The 14,335-nt window shown below is 50.1% G+C and overlaps 1 protein-coding gene across 1 annotated transcript in view; it reads right to left on the reverse strand.

Moving 5' to 3' along the window:
- The window catches only part of PDK1 (pyruvate dehydrogenase kinase 1), an 82,757-nt gene that overhangs the window by 60,468 nt on the left and 7,954 nt on the right, over positions 1–14,335 (reverse strand). The window contains exons 2-4 of the mRNA XM_063933458.1: positions 9,900–10,041; positions 8,708–8,779; positions 7,689–7,873 (exon numbers count right to left, since the gene is read on the reverse strand). Of these exons, the coding sequence (XP_063789528.1) occupies positions 7,689–7,873; positions 8,708–8,779; positions 9,900–10,041 (399 nt within the window). The remainder of the gene's footprint in view (positions 1–7,688; positions 7,874–8,707; positions 8,780–9,899; positions 10,042–14,335) is intronic.

The raw sequence follows: 14,335 nt of genomic DNA on the forward strand, positions 1-14,335 counted from the left end.
CTATATACAAGCCTTGCAGAAATAGTCCGCACTGGGACGGGCGCCCAGCATCCTCTATGGACTAGGAGAAAAAGATTTACCGGTAAGTTTAAAATCTTATTTTCTCTTACGTCCTAGAGGATGCTGGGGACTCCGTAAGGACCATGGGGATTATACCAAAGCTCCAGACTGGGCGGGAGAGTGCGGATGACTCTGCAGCACCGATTGAGCAAACATGAGGTCCTCAGCAGCCAGGGCATCAAACTTGTAGAATTTTGCAATAGTGTTTGAACCCGACCAAGTAGCTGCTCGGCAAAGCTGTAATCCCGAGATGCCCGGGCAGCCGCCCAAGAAGAGCCCACCTTCCTAGTGGAATGGGCCTTTACTGAATTTGGTAACGGCAATCCAGCCGTAGAATGAGCCTGCTGAATCGTGTTACAGATCCAGCGAGCAATAGTCTGCTTAGAAGCAGGAGCGCCAACCTTTTTGGCCGCATACAGGACAAACAGTGCCTCTGTTTTCCTAACCCTAAGTCCTGGCCACATAAATTTTTAACGCTCTGACCACATCAACATAGGTTGGTTCATATGAAACAACGAAACCACTTTAGGTAGAAATTGAGGACGAGTCCTCAACTCAGCTCGATCCACATGGAAAATCAGATAGGGGCTCTTGTGAGACAAAGCCGCCAATTCGGACACCCGCCTCGTGGATGCCAAGGCCAACAAAATGACCACTTTCCAAGTGAGAAATTTTAATTCAACTGTTTGAAGAGGTTCAAACCAGTGTGATTTTAGGAACTGTAACACCACGTTAAGGTCCCACGGTGCCACAAAAGGAGGCTGGATGTGCAGCACTCCCTTTACAAACGTCTGGACTTCTGGGAGAGAAGCCAATTCCTTCTGAAAGAATATAGATAAGGCTGAAATCTGCACCTTAATGGAGCCTAACGTTAGGCCCATATCCACTCCTGTCTGTAGAAAGTGGAGAAAACAACCCAGCTGAAAATCTTCCGTAGGAGCATTCTTGGCTTCACACCAAGACCCATATTTTCTCCAGATACGGTGATAATGCTTAGCCGTTACTTTTTTCCTAGCTTTGATCAGAGTAGGGATGACTTCCCCCAGAATACCTTTCCTAGCTAGGATTTGGTGTTCAACCTCCATGGCGTCAAACGTAACCGCGGTAAGTCATGGAACACACAGGGCCCCTGTTGCAACAGGTCCCGCCTGGGAGGAAGAGGCCACGGATCTTCTATTAGCATTTCCTGAAGATCTGGATACCAGGCCCTTCGAGGCCCATCTGGGACAATGAGTATTGTCTGCACTCTTGTTCGTCTTATGATTCTCAATATTTTTGAGATGAGTGGAAGTGGAGGGAACACATAGACCGACTGAAACACCCACGGTGTCACTAGGGCGTCCACTGCCACTGCCTCAGGGTCCCTCGACCTGGAACAATACATCCGAAGCTTTTTGTTGAGGCGTGACGCCATCATGTCTATTTGAGGAAGTCCCCAACGACTTGTTAACTCTGCAAAGACCTCTTGATGAAGACCCCACTCTCCTGGATGGAGATCGTGTCTGCTGAGGAAGTCTGCTTCCCAGTGGTCTACTCCCGGAATGAAGACTGCTGAGAGAGCGCTTACATGATTTTCCGCCCAGTGAAGAATCCTGGTGGCTTCTGCCATTGCTGCTCTGCTCCTTGTCCCGCCCTGGTGGTTTACATGAGCCACGGCTGTGACGTTGTCTCACTGAATCAGAACGGGTAGGTTGCGAAGAAGATTCTCCGCTTGTTGTAGGCTGTTGTATATGGCCCTTAATTCCAGCACATTGATGTGTAGACAAGCCTCCTGGCTTGACCATATTCCCTGAAAAATTATTCCTTGTGTGACAGCTCTCCATCCTCGGAGGCTCGCGTCCGTGTCCAGAACCATGCAAAAAAATAACAGCAGAGTTGTCGGAACCAACTGCGACTTTGGTAGATTTAGAATCCAGCCGTGTTGTTGTAGTACTCTCAGGGAGAGAGACACGCTTTTCAGTAACTGATCTCTCGATCTTGCCTTTATCAGGAGATCGTCCAAGTATGGGATAATTGTGACTCCTTGCTTGCGCAGGAGCACCATCATTTCCGCCATTACCTTGGTGAAAATTCTCGGGGCCGTGGAAAGCCCAAACGGCAACGTCTGAAACTGGTAATGACAATCCTGAACAGCAAATCTCAGGTACGCCTGATGAGGCGGATATATGGGGACATGAAGGTATGCATCCTTTATGTCTAGTGACACCATAAAATCCCCCCCTTCCAGGCTGGAGATCACTGCCCGGATAGATTCCATCTTGAATTTGAACCTTTTCAAATATAGGTTCAGGGATTTTAGATTCAGAATCGGTCTGACCGAGCCATCCGGCTTCGGGACCACCAATAGGGTTGAATAAAACCCCTTCCACTGTTGTATTAGGGGAACCTTGATAATCACTTGCTGTTGACACAGCTTTTGTATGGCAGCTGAATCTATTACCCTCTGTGGGGGAGAAGCTGGCAAAGCAGATTTGAAAAATCGGTGAGGAGGCACCTCTTCGAACTCCAGGTTGTAGCCTTGGGATACAATTTCGACCGCCCAAGGATCCAAATCCGACTGAACCCAGACCTGGCTGAAGAGTCGAAGACGTGCCCCCACCGGTGCGGACTCCCTCAACGGAGCCCCAGCGTCATGCGGTGGATTTTGTAGAGGCCGGGGAGGACTTTTGTTCCTGGGAACTAGCCATAGCTGGCGTTCTTTTCCCTCTACCTCTACCGAGGAAGGAAGAGCCCCGACCCTTTCTGAACTTATGCGACCGAAAGGACTGCATCTGGTATTCAAGTGTTTTCTTTTGCTGCAGGGGAACGTAAGGTTTGAATCAGCATCACCTGTCCATTGACGGGTCCACAGGGACCTTCTAGCAAAAACTGGCATGGCATTGGCTCTTGAACCCAACAGCCCAATATCTCTCGCAGCCTCTCCCATATATAACGCTGCGTCCTTAATGTGACCCAAGGTCAACAAAATACTCTTTATCTAGGGTGTCAATGTCCGATGACAAGTTATATGCCCACGCTGCAATCGCGCTACCCACCCATGCCGACGCTACTGCCGGCCTGAGCAGGGCACCCGTATGCGTATAGATTGATTTTAAGGTAGTTTCCTGTCTGCGATCAGCAGGATCCTTGAGGGCTGCCATGTCCGGGGACGGCAGTGCAACCTTTTTGGACAAGCGCGTCAAAGCCTTGTCCACCGTGTGCGAGGATTCCCCCCGTAACCTGTCCTGTGAGGGGAAAGGATATGCCATAATAATTTTCTTGGGAACCTGCAGTCTCTTGTCTGGAGTTTCCCAAGCTTTTTCAAATAAAGCGTTCAGCTCATGTGATGGGGGAAACGTTACCTCAGGTTTCTTTCCCTTAAACATGCAGACCCTCGTGTCAGAGACAGAGGGGTCCTCTGTGATATGCAAAACATCTTTTATTGCAATAATCATATAATGAATACTCTTGGTCACCCTTGGGTGCAACCCTGCATCATCATAGTCGACACTGGAGTCGGAATCCGTGTCGGTATCAGTGTCTGCTATCTGGGAAAGGGGACGTTTATGAGACCCAGAAGAGCCTTGTGACACAGTAAAAGCCATGGATTGACTCCCTGCTTTTTCCCTGGACTCTTTTGTCCAATCTTTTATGTAATAAAGCCACATTTGCATTTAAAACATTCCACATATCCAACCAATCCGGTGTCGGCTGTGCCGACGGAGACACCACCACCAACTGCTCTGCATCCTCCCTAGACGAGCCTTCCGCTTCAGACATGCTGACACACACGTACTGACACCCCCACACACACTGGGATATATGAATATGGGGACAGCCCCCCAATAAGGGCCTTTGGAGAGACAGCACACACTTTGCGCCAAATGTGCCCCCCCCCCCTCGTTTTTGCCCTCTGTTATTTGTACAGCAGGGGAGAGTCCGGGAGCAGCTTCTCTGCAGCTTGCCTGTGGAGAAAATGGCGCTGGTTAGTGCTGGAGGATCAAGCCCCGCCCCCTCGACGGCGGGCTTCGGTCCCGCTCATTTTTTTTATACTGGCGGGGGTTTTATAATATACTGCCTCAGCAGTATCTGATACTGGTGCCAGTCTTATTTGAGGTAACCCTTGCTGTGCCTTGTGTGTGTGTGTGTGTGTGTGTGTGTGTGGGAGTCTTCTGCCGCCTTTGAAGTTTTCTTTCTTCATATACTCACCCGGCTTCTATCTTCCGGCTCTGTGAGGAGGACGGCGGCCCGGCTCCGGGATGAACAGCGAGGACAACACCTGTGTTCCGACCCTCTGGAGCTAATGGTGTCCAGTAGCCTAAGAAGCAGATCCCAAAAGTCCAGGAAAGTGGATCTGCTTCTCTCCACTCAGTCCCACGAAGCAGGTAGTCTGATGCCAGCAGTGCTCCCTGAAAATAAAAAACCTAACAAAAGTATTTTCAGAGAAACTCAGTAGAGCTCCCCTGCAGTGCATCCAGTCTCCTCTGGGCACAAGATCTAACTGAGGTCTGGAGGAGGGGCATAGAGGGAGTAGCCAGTTCACACCCATCTAAAGTCTTAGAGTGCCCATGTCTCCTGCGGAGCCCGTCTATACCCCATGGTCCTTACGGAGTCCCCAGCATCCTCTAGGACGTAAGAGAAATCTAGTCTGCCAGGCCACAGCTCAGTTATTCATCTTGTCATATAGCAAGTTACATATCTGTTCCGTGTTAACAACCCAACATAGCTAAGGGTTACCTGCAAACACAGACAACCTGATTTCTAGTCCTGCTACAAGGTTATTCATAAAAACCATTGAAAAAGCAGGAGAAGGGGTTCCATAAGGATCAGCCTAAGTTACCTTAGAACAATCTGAAAATGTTGTAACCTAACCATGATCTTCTAACCTTTACCTACGTACATACCTTGTCGCCTGAATCCAGTCATTTGTGTCTTATGTTATGGATTGAAATGGAAACCAGTACTGAACAATGTGGCAAATTCCCCCCCCCCCCCCACGCAGACCATTTTGGGCACTGCTGGATGAATGGCCCAGTGTAGAGAGCAGGGTGGGCCTTACTGCCTGAGGGGCCTGCCCCCCTTACCTTAGGGAGGCAGGGCTGACCTTGTGTGTGCCGGACTAACAGGAGTCCTGCCAGCTCTCAGCGCTGATGATCACAGCCACATACTGCCTCTAATTAATAGACAGCCATACATGTTTTATGATTCTCTGATGTCTGTAAATTAAAGGCAGCTCACAGCAGGTGAGGTCAGAGTCTGCCAGATTGAGTGCCAACCTGAGGCAAGCACAAGGGGCGGGGGTCCCCATCACAGACAGAGCAGAGATCACTGTGTTCCTGCGCCCACCAAGGTACACCCCTGCTCTCCACATCTCACAAGACATTGTCCTTGTACCCCTGTCACCCACTACTGTCTGGAATATGCTGGAGGAGGGGGCCCAAATCATATTTTTACCCCTGGGCCAACGCTTACAAGTTCCGTCACTGGAAACTGTGGTCTATGAATTAGTGAACTTATTTCCCATAGCACACATGGGTGGACGCCATCTGTCCCAGGATTTTAGGCGGTCTTATTTCAGCTTAAACATAACTGAACCTCCTCCTCTGTTAAACGAGTAATGTTTAATGGTGAGCGTAGACTATTGCCACACAATCTATTTGCTGGTATGCTAACTTCTTTTGCGATTCCAAGATCAAAAACATTTAAAATATCATCTCACTTGCCATCTTCTGCAATTATTTGTTGTGATTTAACATTTAGTGGCCACTTTTAATTGGCTTCACTGCTTGAAAAAAACATGCTGGGATTAGACTGGTTATCTTTAGCACTCCGGTTTCAGTCAAGTTTTATATTTTCTTAAATATAGACCACATTTCTCTATGCAGCCTTTTCAATTTGAAACAACTGCCTCAGATAGTGACTGAAGATGGTCGCATGCTCATAGCGCTCCCATCCCCAGAATTCGCAACCACTCTGCATGTATCCATCAACCCTCCGCCGCCGGATTACAGCTGAAGTGTGACCTCAACCGACATCCGGAACTGCACTGCGCTCATCTGCCACCACTTCCAGGGCACCCGCTTCAGGAGTGGTCTTCACCACCGCCGGCCAGAGATGCCTGCCAACCGGAACTGCACTGCTTTTATCTGCCAAAGCACAACACCATGCATGGCCTCAGCACCGCCATCCAAAGCGGTATCCGGTCTCTAGGTCGACAAGACTTAGGTTGACCATTATTGGTTGACAATAACTAAGGCGACAGGGTCTCTAGGTCGACAGGCCAAAAGGTCGACATGAGTTTTTCACACACAAAAAAAATTTTTTGTTTACTTTTTCATACTTTACGATCCACGTGGACTACGACTGGGAACGGTGAGCCATGCAAGGGGACACATTGCGAAAACAACACCAAAAAAGACCTCTTGACCTAGACCATGTAGACCTGGAGACCCTGTCGACCTAGAATCCCTGTCGACCTAAATGTGGTCAACCTTCAATACCACACCCGTCCAAAGCTGCCCACCGCCAGCAACATTGTGTACCCCTGCCAGAAACCTGGCCCTGCCCACTGCCTTCCTGAGATGCGGCCTGGAGAGGATACCCAGTGGCCTTCGGAGGGTATATTCCAGAGAAGACACCCGGTAAGCAGACCCCAATGCAGGAGTTCCTCTCCCCCCTCGGCAGACAGCATGGAGCCCACATTGAGCCATTCAGCCTGGCCGCTGATGTGGTGCAAGCTGCCAGCACCATCTTGGATTCCCGAGGCCTCCCAGGGTAATACTACGTAGCGTGCCCAGGATGGCTGCCTCGACTGGTACCTATGATGGGTGGAATATACAACCTTGGGAGTTTATTACACAAAATGTCTGTACCAACCCAACAGTATGCTTATTGTGCTCTAGGTTTTCTCATTTCTGTATGTTTTGCGACTTGCTGTCATTCCAATGCCTTGGGCCCATATCGTCATCCTTCCCCCAGTTCCTAGTTTAATATAAGCTCCAGCCTTCTCTCCTCTCCCCTAGAACAGCTTCCCCATCCCTACTGAGGTGAAGCACAGGGTATCCGGTATTTAGGTCGACAATCAAAAGGTCAACCACTAATGGTCGATAAGCATAGGGCGACACAGCAAATGGTCAACATGAGTTTTTCACAATTTTTTTCAACCTTTTCATACATTGACATACGTATAAAGGGTTGACATACCCTTTCATACGTGGACTACGATTGGGAATAGTACCCTTGCCCAAAGCATGGCAAGCGAAGCGGTACACTAATTTTGGTTCCCAGTGGTTGGATGGAGTAAAAGACACCATGTCAACTTTCTTTTCTGTGTTGACCTTTTGTCCATGTCTACCTTTTGGGGTTGACCTAATGATTAACACATGAAGCACAGCACTAGCTTACAGCTTACAAAAGCATGTCAATTTTATGAATGTATTCTCATGCACATTTTTTTTTCCTTTTAAATACACTATTACGTAACCCCTGCGCATAGCAATTAGTGAGTTATGCAAGCTCCAGCTTTGTGTGCACGGATACATAAACATTCTGTAGTAAACAAATCTCATTTTCTTTACATTGTAGCAAATGCTCCTAAGGAAACTCAATCTGCACACTTATTCTACAGTCAGTGACTGGACCTTACTTACTATGCTGATTAAGCAGCATTCTTATTGATATGCGACTCATATAGAAGCGATCCAAGAAATACTGCACGTTCTGAGATGTCACTGGATCAACGCCAAAGCTGTCCTTATACTCCACCACGCCCTGAGCCATGGTTGGGATGACATCATTGTGCCGATTCCTGATGGTGGTCACGGTTTCTGCAAAACTTATGAAAAACAGTGTTGCAGCCTTTAGTAGCCAACATATCGGCAAAATACTGGTTAAGTTATGGAAGTGGCTATCTTCTGCCATACATTGCAGCAGGACACAAAATTAGGCTTCTGCAATACAATTTCATACATCCGATTTACAATACGGATTGTTGTTCATGGATAAGCGCATGAACATGTATTGTTTATATCTAGAAGTCCGGAGCATGGAGAACATGATAAGCTAATATAAACAAGATAAGCTTATGTAAGCAAGACTGTTTGGCGAGTCCTCACTCTTTTTCGTCACGTGCATTAGTGAAACGCAGACTAGTTTTTGAAAAGTTTTGTTTGGTTATTACACACATCTTATAGACTTGAGCCTCCAGGTTATTTTTGTGGCCCTTATGTTCAATACAAAACAAATTAGCCAGATTTTTTTTTTTTGTTTCACCAAATTATGGATGCACATCATAAAGTTTATGGCAAGATGTCCTTTAAACTATAATTTTATATATAAGGAAGGGTTAGGCTGCGGGGGGTAGGGAGGTTAGGGTTAGGCACTAGAGGGAGAGGTTCGAATAAGGGATGGAGGATTGGAGGTCTGACAGTCACATGACCGCTGAGACCCGGAAGACACAGCTGCAGCCTTTGGGAGAAGATAAGTCCCCACTTGTCCAGCAGGGATGATATGTTGACATTTAAATATGTCAACATTTTATCACTGTCTACATGATAAAGGTCGACATACCATACCCAACCCATATATTATTTTATACATAGTAATGAATGCCAAAATGTGCAATTCCCTGATCTGTTCAACGTATCAGTGCACACTATAACATACTCACCGTCTGACTGTTCCTGGGTCCTCTGCGTTTGTGTCTTTAAAATCGACTATCTCCTGGAAGCTCTGAACATACCTGCAATGAAATAAAGCACATTCGCTTATAGACTGGGCTGGACAAATCCCTGTAGCCAGGCCAACTGAGAAAGTTCTCCTTTCCGGTCGCCACCTCTGCAGTGCATCTGCCAGGAACTCGAATGTCATTGTAATTCACATGCAGAGAATACATATTAGCTGAAACGGCCATCAAGTAAAACCGACGCTATATAGCAATGCCACTAATATTGTCAATACCAGTTGTCAATGTTCCCTAATATACCTTAAAAAAGAAAAGCATTCCTACTGGAGAGACATGTTTCTGATCTTACTGTAAACGGAAAGCTACCGAGAACCAGGTCTACAAGTCTACATTCACACTGGCACTAAGCTGTTTGCAATGTAATGATGCAATAATAAATAAGGGATCCGGTATTTAGGTCAACAGTAAGTAGGTTGACCATTATTGGTTGACAGTAAGTAGGTCGACAGGGACTCTAGGTCAACATGAGTTTAAAATACTTTACGATCCACGTTGACTACAATTGGGAACGGTAACCTGTGCCGAGCGCAGTGGTAGCGGAGCGAGGCACCTTTCGCTCGCCATGCGAGGGGAAACGGTGCAGTAATTAGGATCCTGGTCACTCTGCAAAGAGAACGATACCAATTTTTTTTTTTTAAACTGGATGTTGACCTAATGCTTGTGTCGCCTTAGTCACTGTTTGGCGAGCAAAGCGAGGGGACACGGTGCACTAATTGGGGTTCCCGGTCACTGTACGGCGAAAACGACACCAAAAAAAATGTACGGCGAAAATGACACCAAAAAAAAAAAAGTAAAACAGCTCATGTCAACCTAGTACATGTCGACCTAGAGTCCCTGTCGACCTACTTACTCTCAACCAATAGCGGTCGACCTAGACACTGTCGACCTAAGTCTAATCTACCTAACATACCCAATAAGTAAATGTAAACTGATAACAATTCGAATTTATTATCTCACCATCTCTTGGGTCGTACTACATTATTAAAATTATACCATATATTTACAAAGGGAGGATCTCAGGAACCCACACTATATGGTTTGGACCAAGGCCTAGCTGTTAAGATCCCTTATATTAAATCAAGCAGCTTGCGGTATCATTGCACTGTATGACACTTACCAGCTCTGCACCAGCTTAATGGAAGGCATCTTTAGGAGGTTGTCCGGCAGCAAATTTATTTCTTTCATTATATTCGCTAATCGCACAGGTAATTCTTGCCGTAAAAATTTAAATGATATCTTTTCACAAGCATTGACAGATCCTAGGGAGCAAACAAATATATACTTTCAGATCTATACATATAACCATGCATTCCTACACATACAACTGGTACATTAGCAATAATAAAACTGTAGCTTATGATACAGACAGCGGCACTGGGGAATAATGCTGTGAGAATCAGAGCTGAAAAAGCAGTGCACAAGGGGGGGGTCATTCCGTCCCGTTCGCACGCAGCCGTTCTTCGCTGCGGTGCAAACGGGTCAGAACAGCGCATGCGCGGCGGCCACAATGTGCAAGCGTGCCGTTGCCCGGCGAGCAGCGGCCAGAACAAAGAAGAAAGTGATCGCTAGCGCGATCGCAAGAAGATTGACAGGGAAGAGGCGTTCCAGGGCGTCTACTCACCGTTTTCCGGGCGTGGAGATCAGAGCACAGGCGTGTCCAGGCGTTTGGAGGGCGGATGTCTGACGTCAATCCCGGGACCTTCGTCGCTGGATCCGTCGCACAGGGTAAGTAAGTCTGACCCTGGTCTTGTTTTGCAGGAAACTTTTTTAGCATAGCAGGGCTGCACAAGCGATCGCAGCCCTGCTATGCTAAAATACACTCCCCCATAGGCAGAGTCTTGTTGATCGCACGAGCAGCAAAAAGTTGCTACGTGCGATCAACTCGGAATGACCACCAAGGTCCTAAAGCAAATATGCAAAGGCCAACTTGCTGTACAATGGAGAGCTTAGCACTGGGATTAGACACACTGGGGGTCATTCTGAGTCGGACGCAATATCGATGCTCAAGTAATTTGGCGATTTTCTGTGACTTAGAGTGTGTGTGTATGTGACAGGACGATACCGTACGGAAGCACTCGCAGCTTCCGCGTCCCGTTGACTGCACACAGAATGGAAGGTCAAGCCGCACGAGGCCTGACCACATAGGGGATTCCCGCTTACCGTCAGTAACCGCCTGTTACTGACTCCACCCACTGCGCTGTGGGCGGGTTCTCGCTGCCACCACCAAACTCCTAACCTGCCGTGGCGTTTGGAACCACGGTTCTGCTCTGTATGTGCCGACGCACTGCTTTACCACACCTGTGTGGTGTCGACGAATCCCCACTAGCCACTTGCTAGGCCTCTACCGGTAGCTGGCGGAAGGCGGAGCTTGGAGACGTCAGGTGCTTCCCTGGACAGCCGGAGGACGGGGCTAGGTTTGGCCTAACCCTGTTGGTCACAAGATGAAGCAGTCTTCTTGAGGCAAAGGTGTTTATTGCTCAAATAACCTTTAAAAAGGCTCCTCCCTATTGCTAGGGGCAACAGCATACAATCAAGATGTTTCAGCAGAAGAAGATGTTACAATACACAATCCTATGGGCCAACTGCCCTCCTTTTATCCCTCTCCAAGACCCCTTACCACAGGGGGTAAGCCCGCCCTGTGGTGTACAACCAATCAATGTTTACCCATGAGCTGTGCATGCTCTGGTCTCATGCACACACAACATTGTCCCCAATGGACAGTGGTCGGTCTCCTTTGTCTCTCCCATCTGGGAGAGCAGGATACTCCCACGGTGCCGTTCAGTCTGGCTGGGGGGAGGTTTTTCCCTCCTAAACTGACTTCCAGAAACCTGCCCGGGACCCCTTCTCACTGCCTGCAGCCTGGATTCGGGCTCCAGAGCTGGGTAGCCTGGCTCCCCGGTCCAGGTCTCTGGTCCACTACGGCTGATCTCCATGGAGCTCCAAGAAACCACTCAGCTTGTCTTATAGCTAAGCTGCTTCTCTTTCTCCCTGTCCCCATTGGAACTGTGAGGCTGGATGGGAAAGCATTCCGTTTTTAGGGAAAAGGTCTGGGAGAATCCATCAGCCTGCACAGCTATGGATTCCCCCCTCCTGGGACACACAATCAAGTAAGTGCATTTTATCTTTAAATACATTACATTTTAAACCACACTGTACATTTCCCTGTACTATACACTGAGCCTGTGCCCTGCACAGACTCTACATACTCAGGCACTGCAGTGCCTTACAACACACTGTATGTCCTTATTTTACACAATGTTTTATTTAACTGCTGTGCTTCCCTAGCCCTGCAGCCTGGCTGCTAGGGCTCTCCCTCTCAGTGCTGGAGGTATGGGGCTGGCTTCCCCCATCCTCCAGCCTGCTTTTCTGCCTCTGGGGTTCCAGGGAGCTGGCTCTCCCTGTCCCCCCAGGGTGGCACTAACCAGTGGCCTCGCCGCACGCAGCGGCGCACCCCCCTGTACCTAAGCCCGGCGGCCCGGGACACTTGTCCTGGCCGCCGTGACTCTGGCTTTGTTTCAGCGCTGAGGCGCCGGGAGCGTAGCTCCCGGACCCCAGCGCTCACCATCCTGCTGGGCAACCTAATTGCCCCCACACCGCTAGGGAGCCGGCTAGCCCGGTCCCCCCTGAGCGGCGCCTGTCTTGTGGCCTCGCTGCAGCGTCCGGCGGGGAGCCGGGCTGCAGCACACCCCCCTCGCCGACTAGCAGCCCGGGACGTCCGTCCCGGCTGCTGCGGCTGGCCACCCGTGCTGGGCTGAGGCGCTGGGAGCAGAGCTCCCGGCCCCCAGCGGCGGCTCTCACAGAGAGCACTGCAGCGGGAGCCGAGCTCCCAGCCGCAGCGCTCACCCTTCTCCCCGGCACGCACACTCCAGTGCGCCCGGGGCTACACTGACCGCTGCCGGGAGCGGAGCTCCCGGACTCCGGCGGTCAGCGGCTGCCTCCTCTCCCCCGGCGCGCACACTGTGCTGAGCGCGCCGGGGAGCTGTCCTCACTGCCGTGGTCTCCGGAGGGGTCCGGGACCACGGCACAGTTTAAATACAGCCTGTAAAACATTTTTATACATATTTTAGAAACACGGCGCCTAGCGCCCAGTACTTTTTAAATATGGCGCCAAGCGCCCATTGTCCTGTAGAATGGCGCCGGGCACTAGGGGTTAACCCCTTCAGTGCCGCCGGCGGCCATTCTCCTCGTGGCTGGGGCTCTCCGGCCACACTCCTCCCCCCCATTCAAGCGGGTCAACCAGGGACCCATGTCCCAACGATTTGGGTCCTGGTCCCGCAGTCCGTTGGGGTGAAGGGGACGCTACCTGGGGGGGTGTAGGCTCTGGCCTAGACAGTTCATCCATAGTGCAGTGGGCCTCTCTTCGTGGGTGCACAATGTTCAAATAGTCCACCTGAAGTCCAAGTTCAAGGCTCCACCACAAAAGTCTGTCCAATTCCCCCAAGGTAGGTTGCAGCCACCTAACAGGTAGGTGGTAAGTCACCACGGTGGGGGGCCGGTTACAAACAAGTGCCACCCACGGTGTCCCAACTGTGGCATACCCCACCTCCCACCATAGCAGTATACGGCTCAAACAGGCCACAGGGTGCTCCTGCCCATATGGCTCTTTCTGGCTCGGTACTGCTCCCAGTCCGTGCAGTGGCGCAATAGTTCGTAACACACAGTCCTGGTCAAGAATGTGCGCCATCAGCACTGGAGCGGGTACCCGAGTCTTCTTCAATGACTGGAATGCCAACTCGCAAGCGGGTGCAAAGTCCACTGACTTGGGAATGCCCTTCCTAGCCATCTCTGTCAAGGGGTTCACTACAGGACTAAAGTCAATGACAACATGTCCGTAGGGCCTTACAGGTTCTAAGGTCAGTACCGGTCTGGGTGATGTGGGTCGGGGACAGCCTCTGGTTGCCTCCACCCCCTCTGGGTTGGGCCTACCCCTGTCTCCTCCCACATGGTGCCCCAGGCACTGCACCTCCGTCATACCTATCTGGCAACTGTCTGCCCTTACTGTCAGACCTGCCCTCCAATCCTCCTCTGTCGACCTATGACTCGGGAAGCCTACCCTGTCACCTAGGCCTACTCCTTCCTCCTCGTCCGCTACCTGTGCCACAGTGATGGCGGCCAGACCACCAGCCTCTGGATCCTGTGTGGCATCCACTACAGGGAGGCTGTGTGTCTTCCCCGATCTACGGTGCACAGGTAGGGGACCTGCTATGTCCACAGCAACTTGCTGCAAGGGTTCTCCTATGGGCAGAGGCCCAGAGACAACACAACCGCTGGAGTGCCCCGGCTGCCAACGCATGGCACCAGCCTTACATTTGGTCTGGGCGTCATCCGACATTCCAGACCAGGGTAAGCTCTGTGTCAGGCACTTCAGGGTACAGTCCGTCTCCGGGTTGCTGTCCAAAGGGGTTTCGCTGGCAACCGACACCGGTTGCGCAGGAACGTTCCCTGAGGGGACCAGTTGGACACATTCCCTATCTGGTCTATCCCCTCCCACTTTCCTGGCTACCCTGTACCTTAACCCTTCCCGCCAGGTCAAACTTCCTGCCCCAACCCTGT

This window comes from Pseudophryne corroboree, chromosome 7, assembly GCF_028390025.1.
Source record: "Pseudophryne corroboree isolate aPseCor3 chromosome 7, aPseCor3.hap2, whole genome shotgun sequence".
NCBI classification, from domain to species: Eukaryota; Metazoa; Chordata; class Amphibia; order Anura; family Myobatrachidae; genus Pseudophryne; species Pseudophryne corroboree.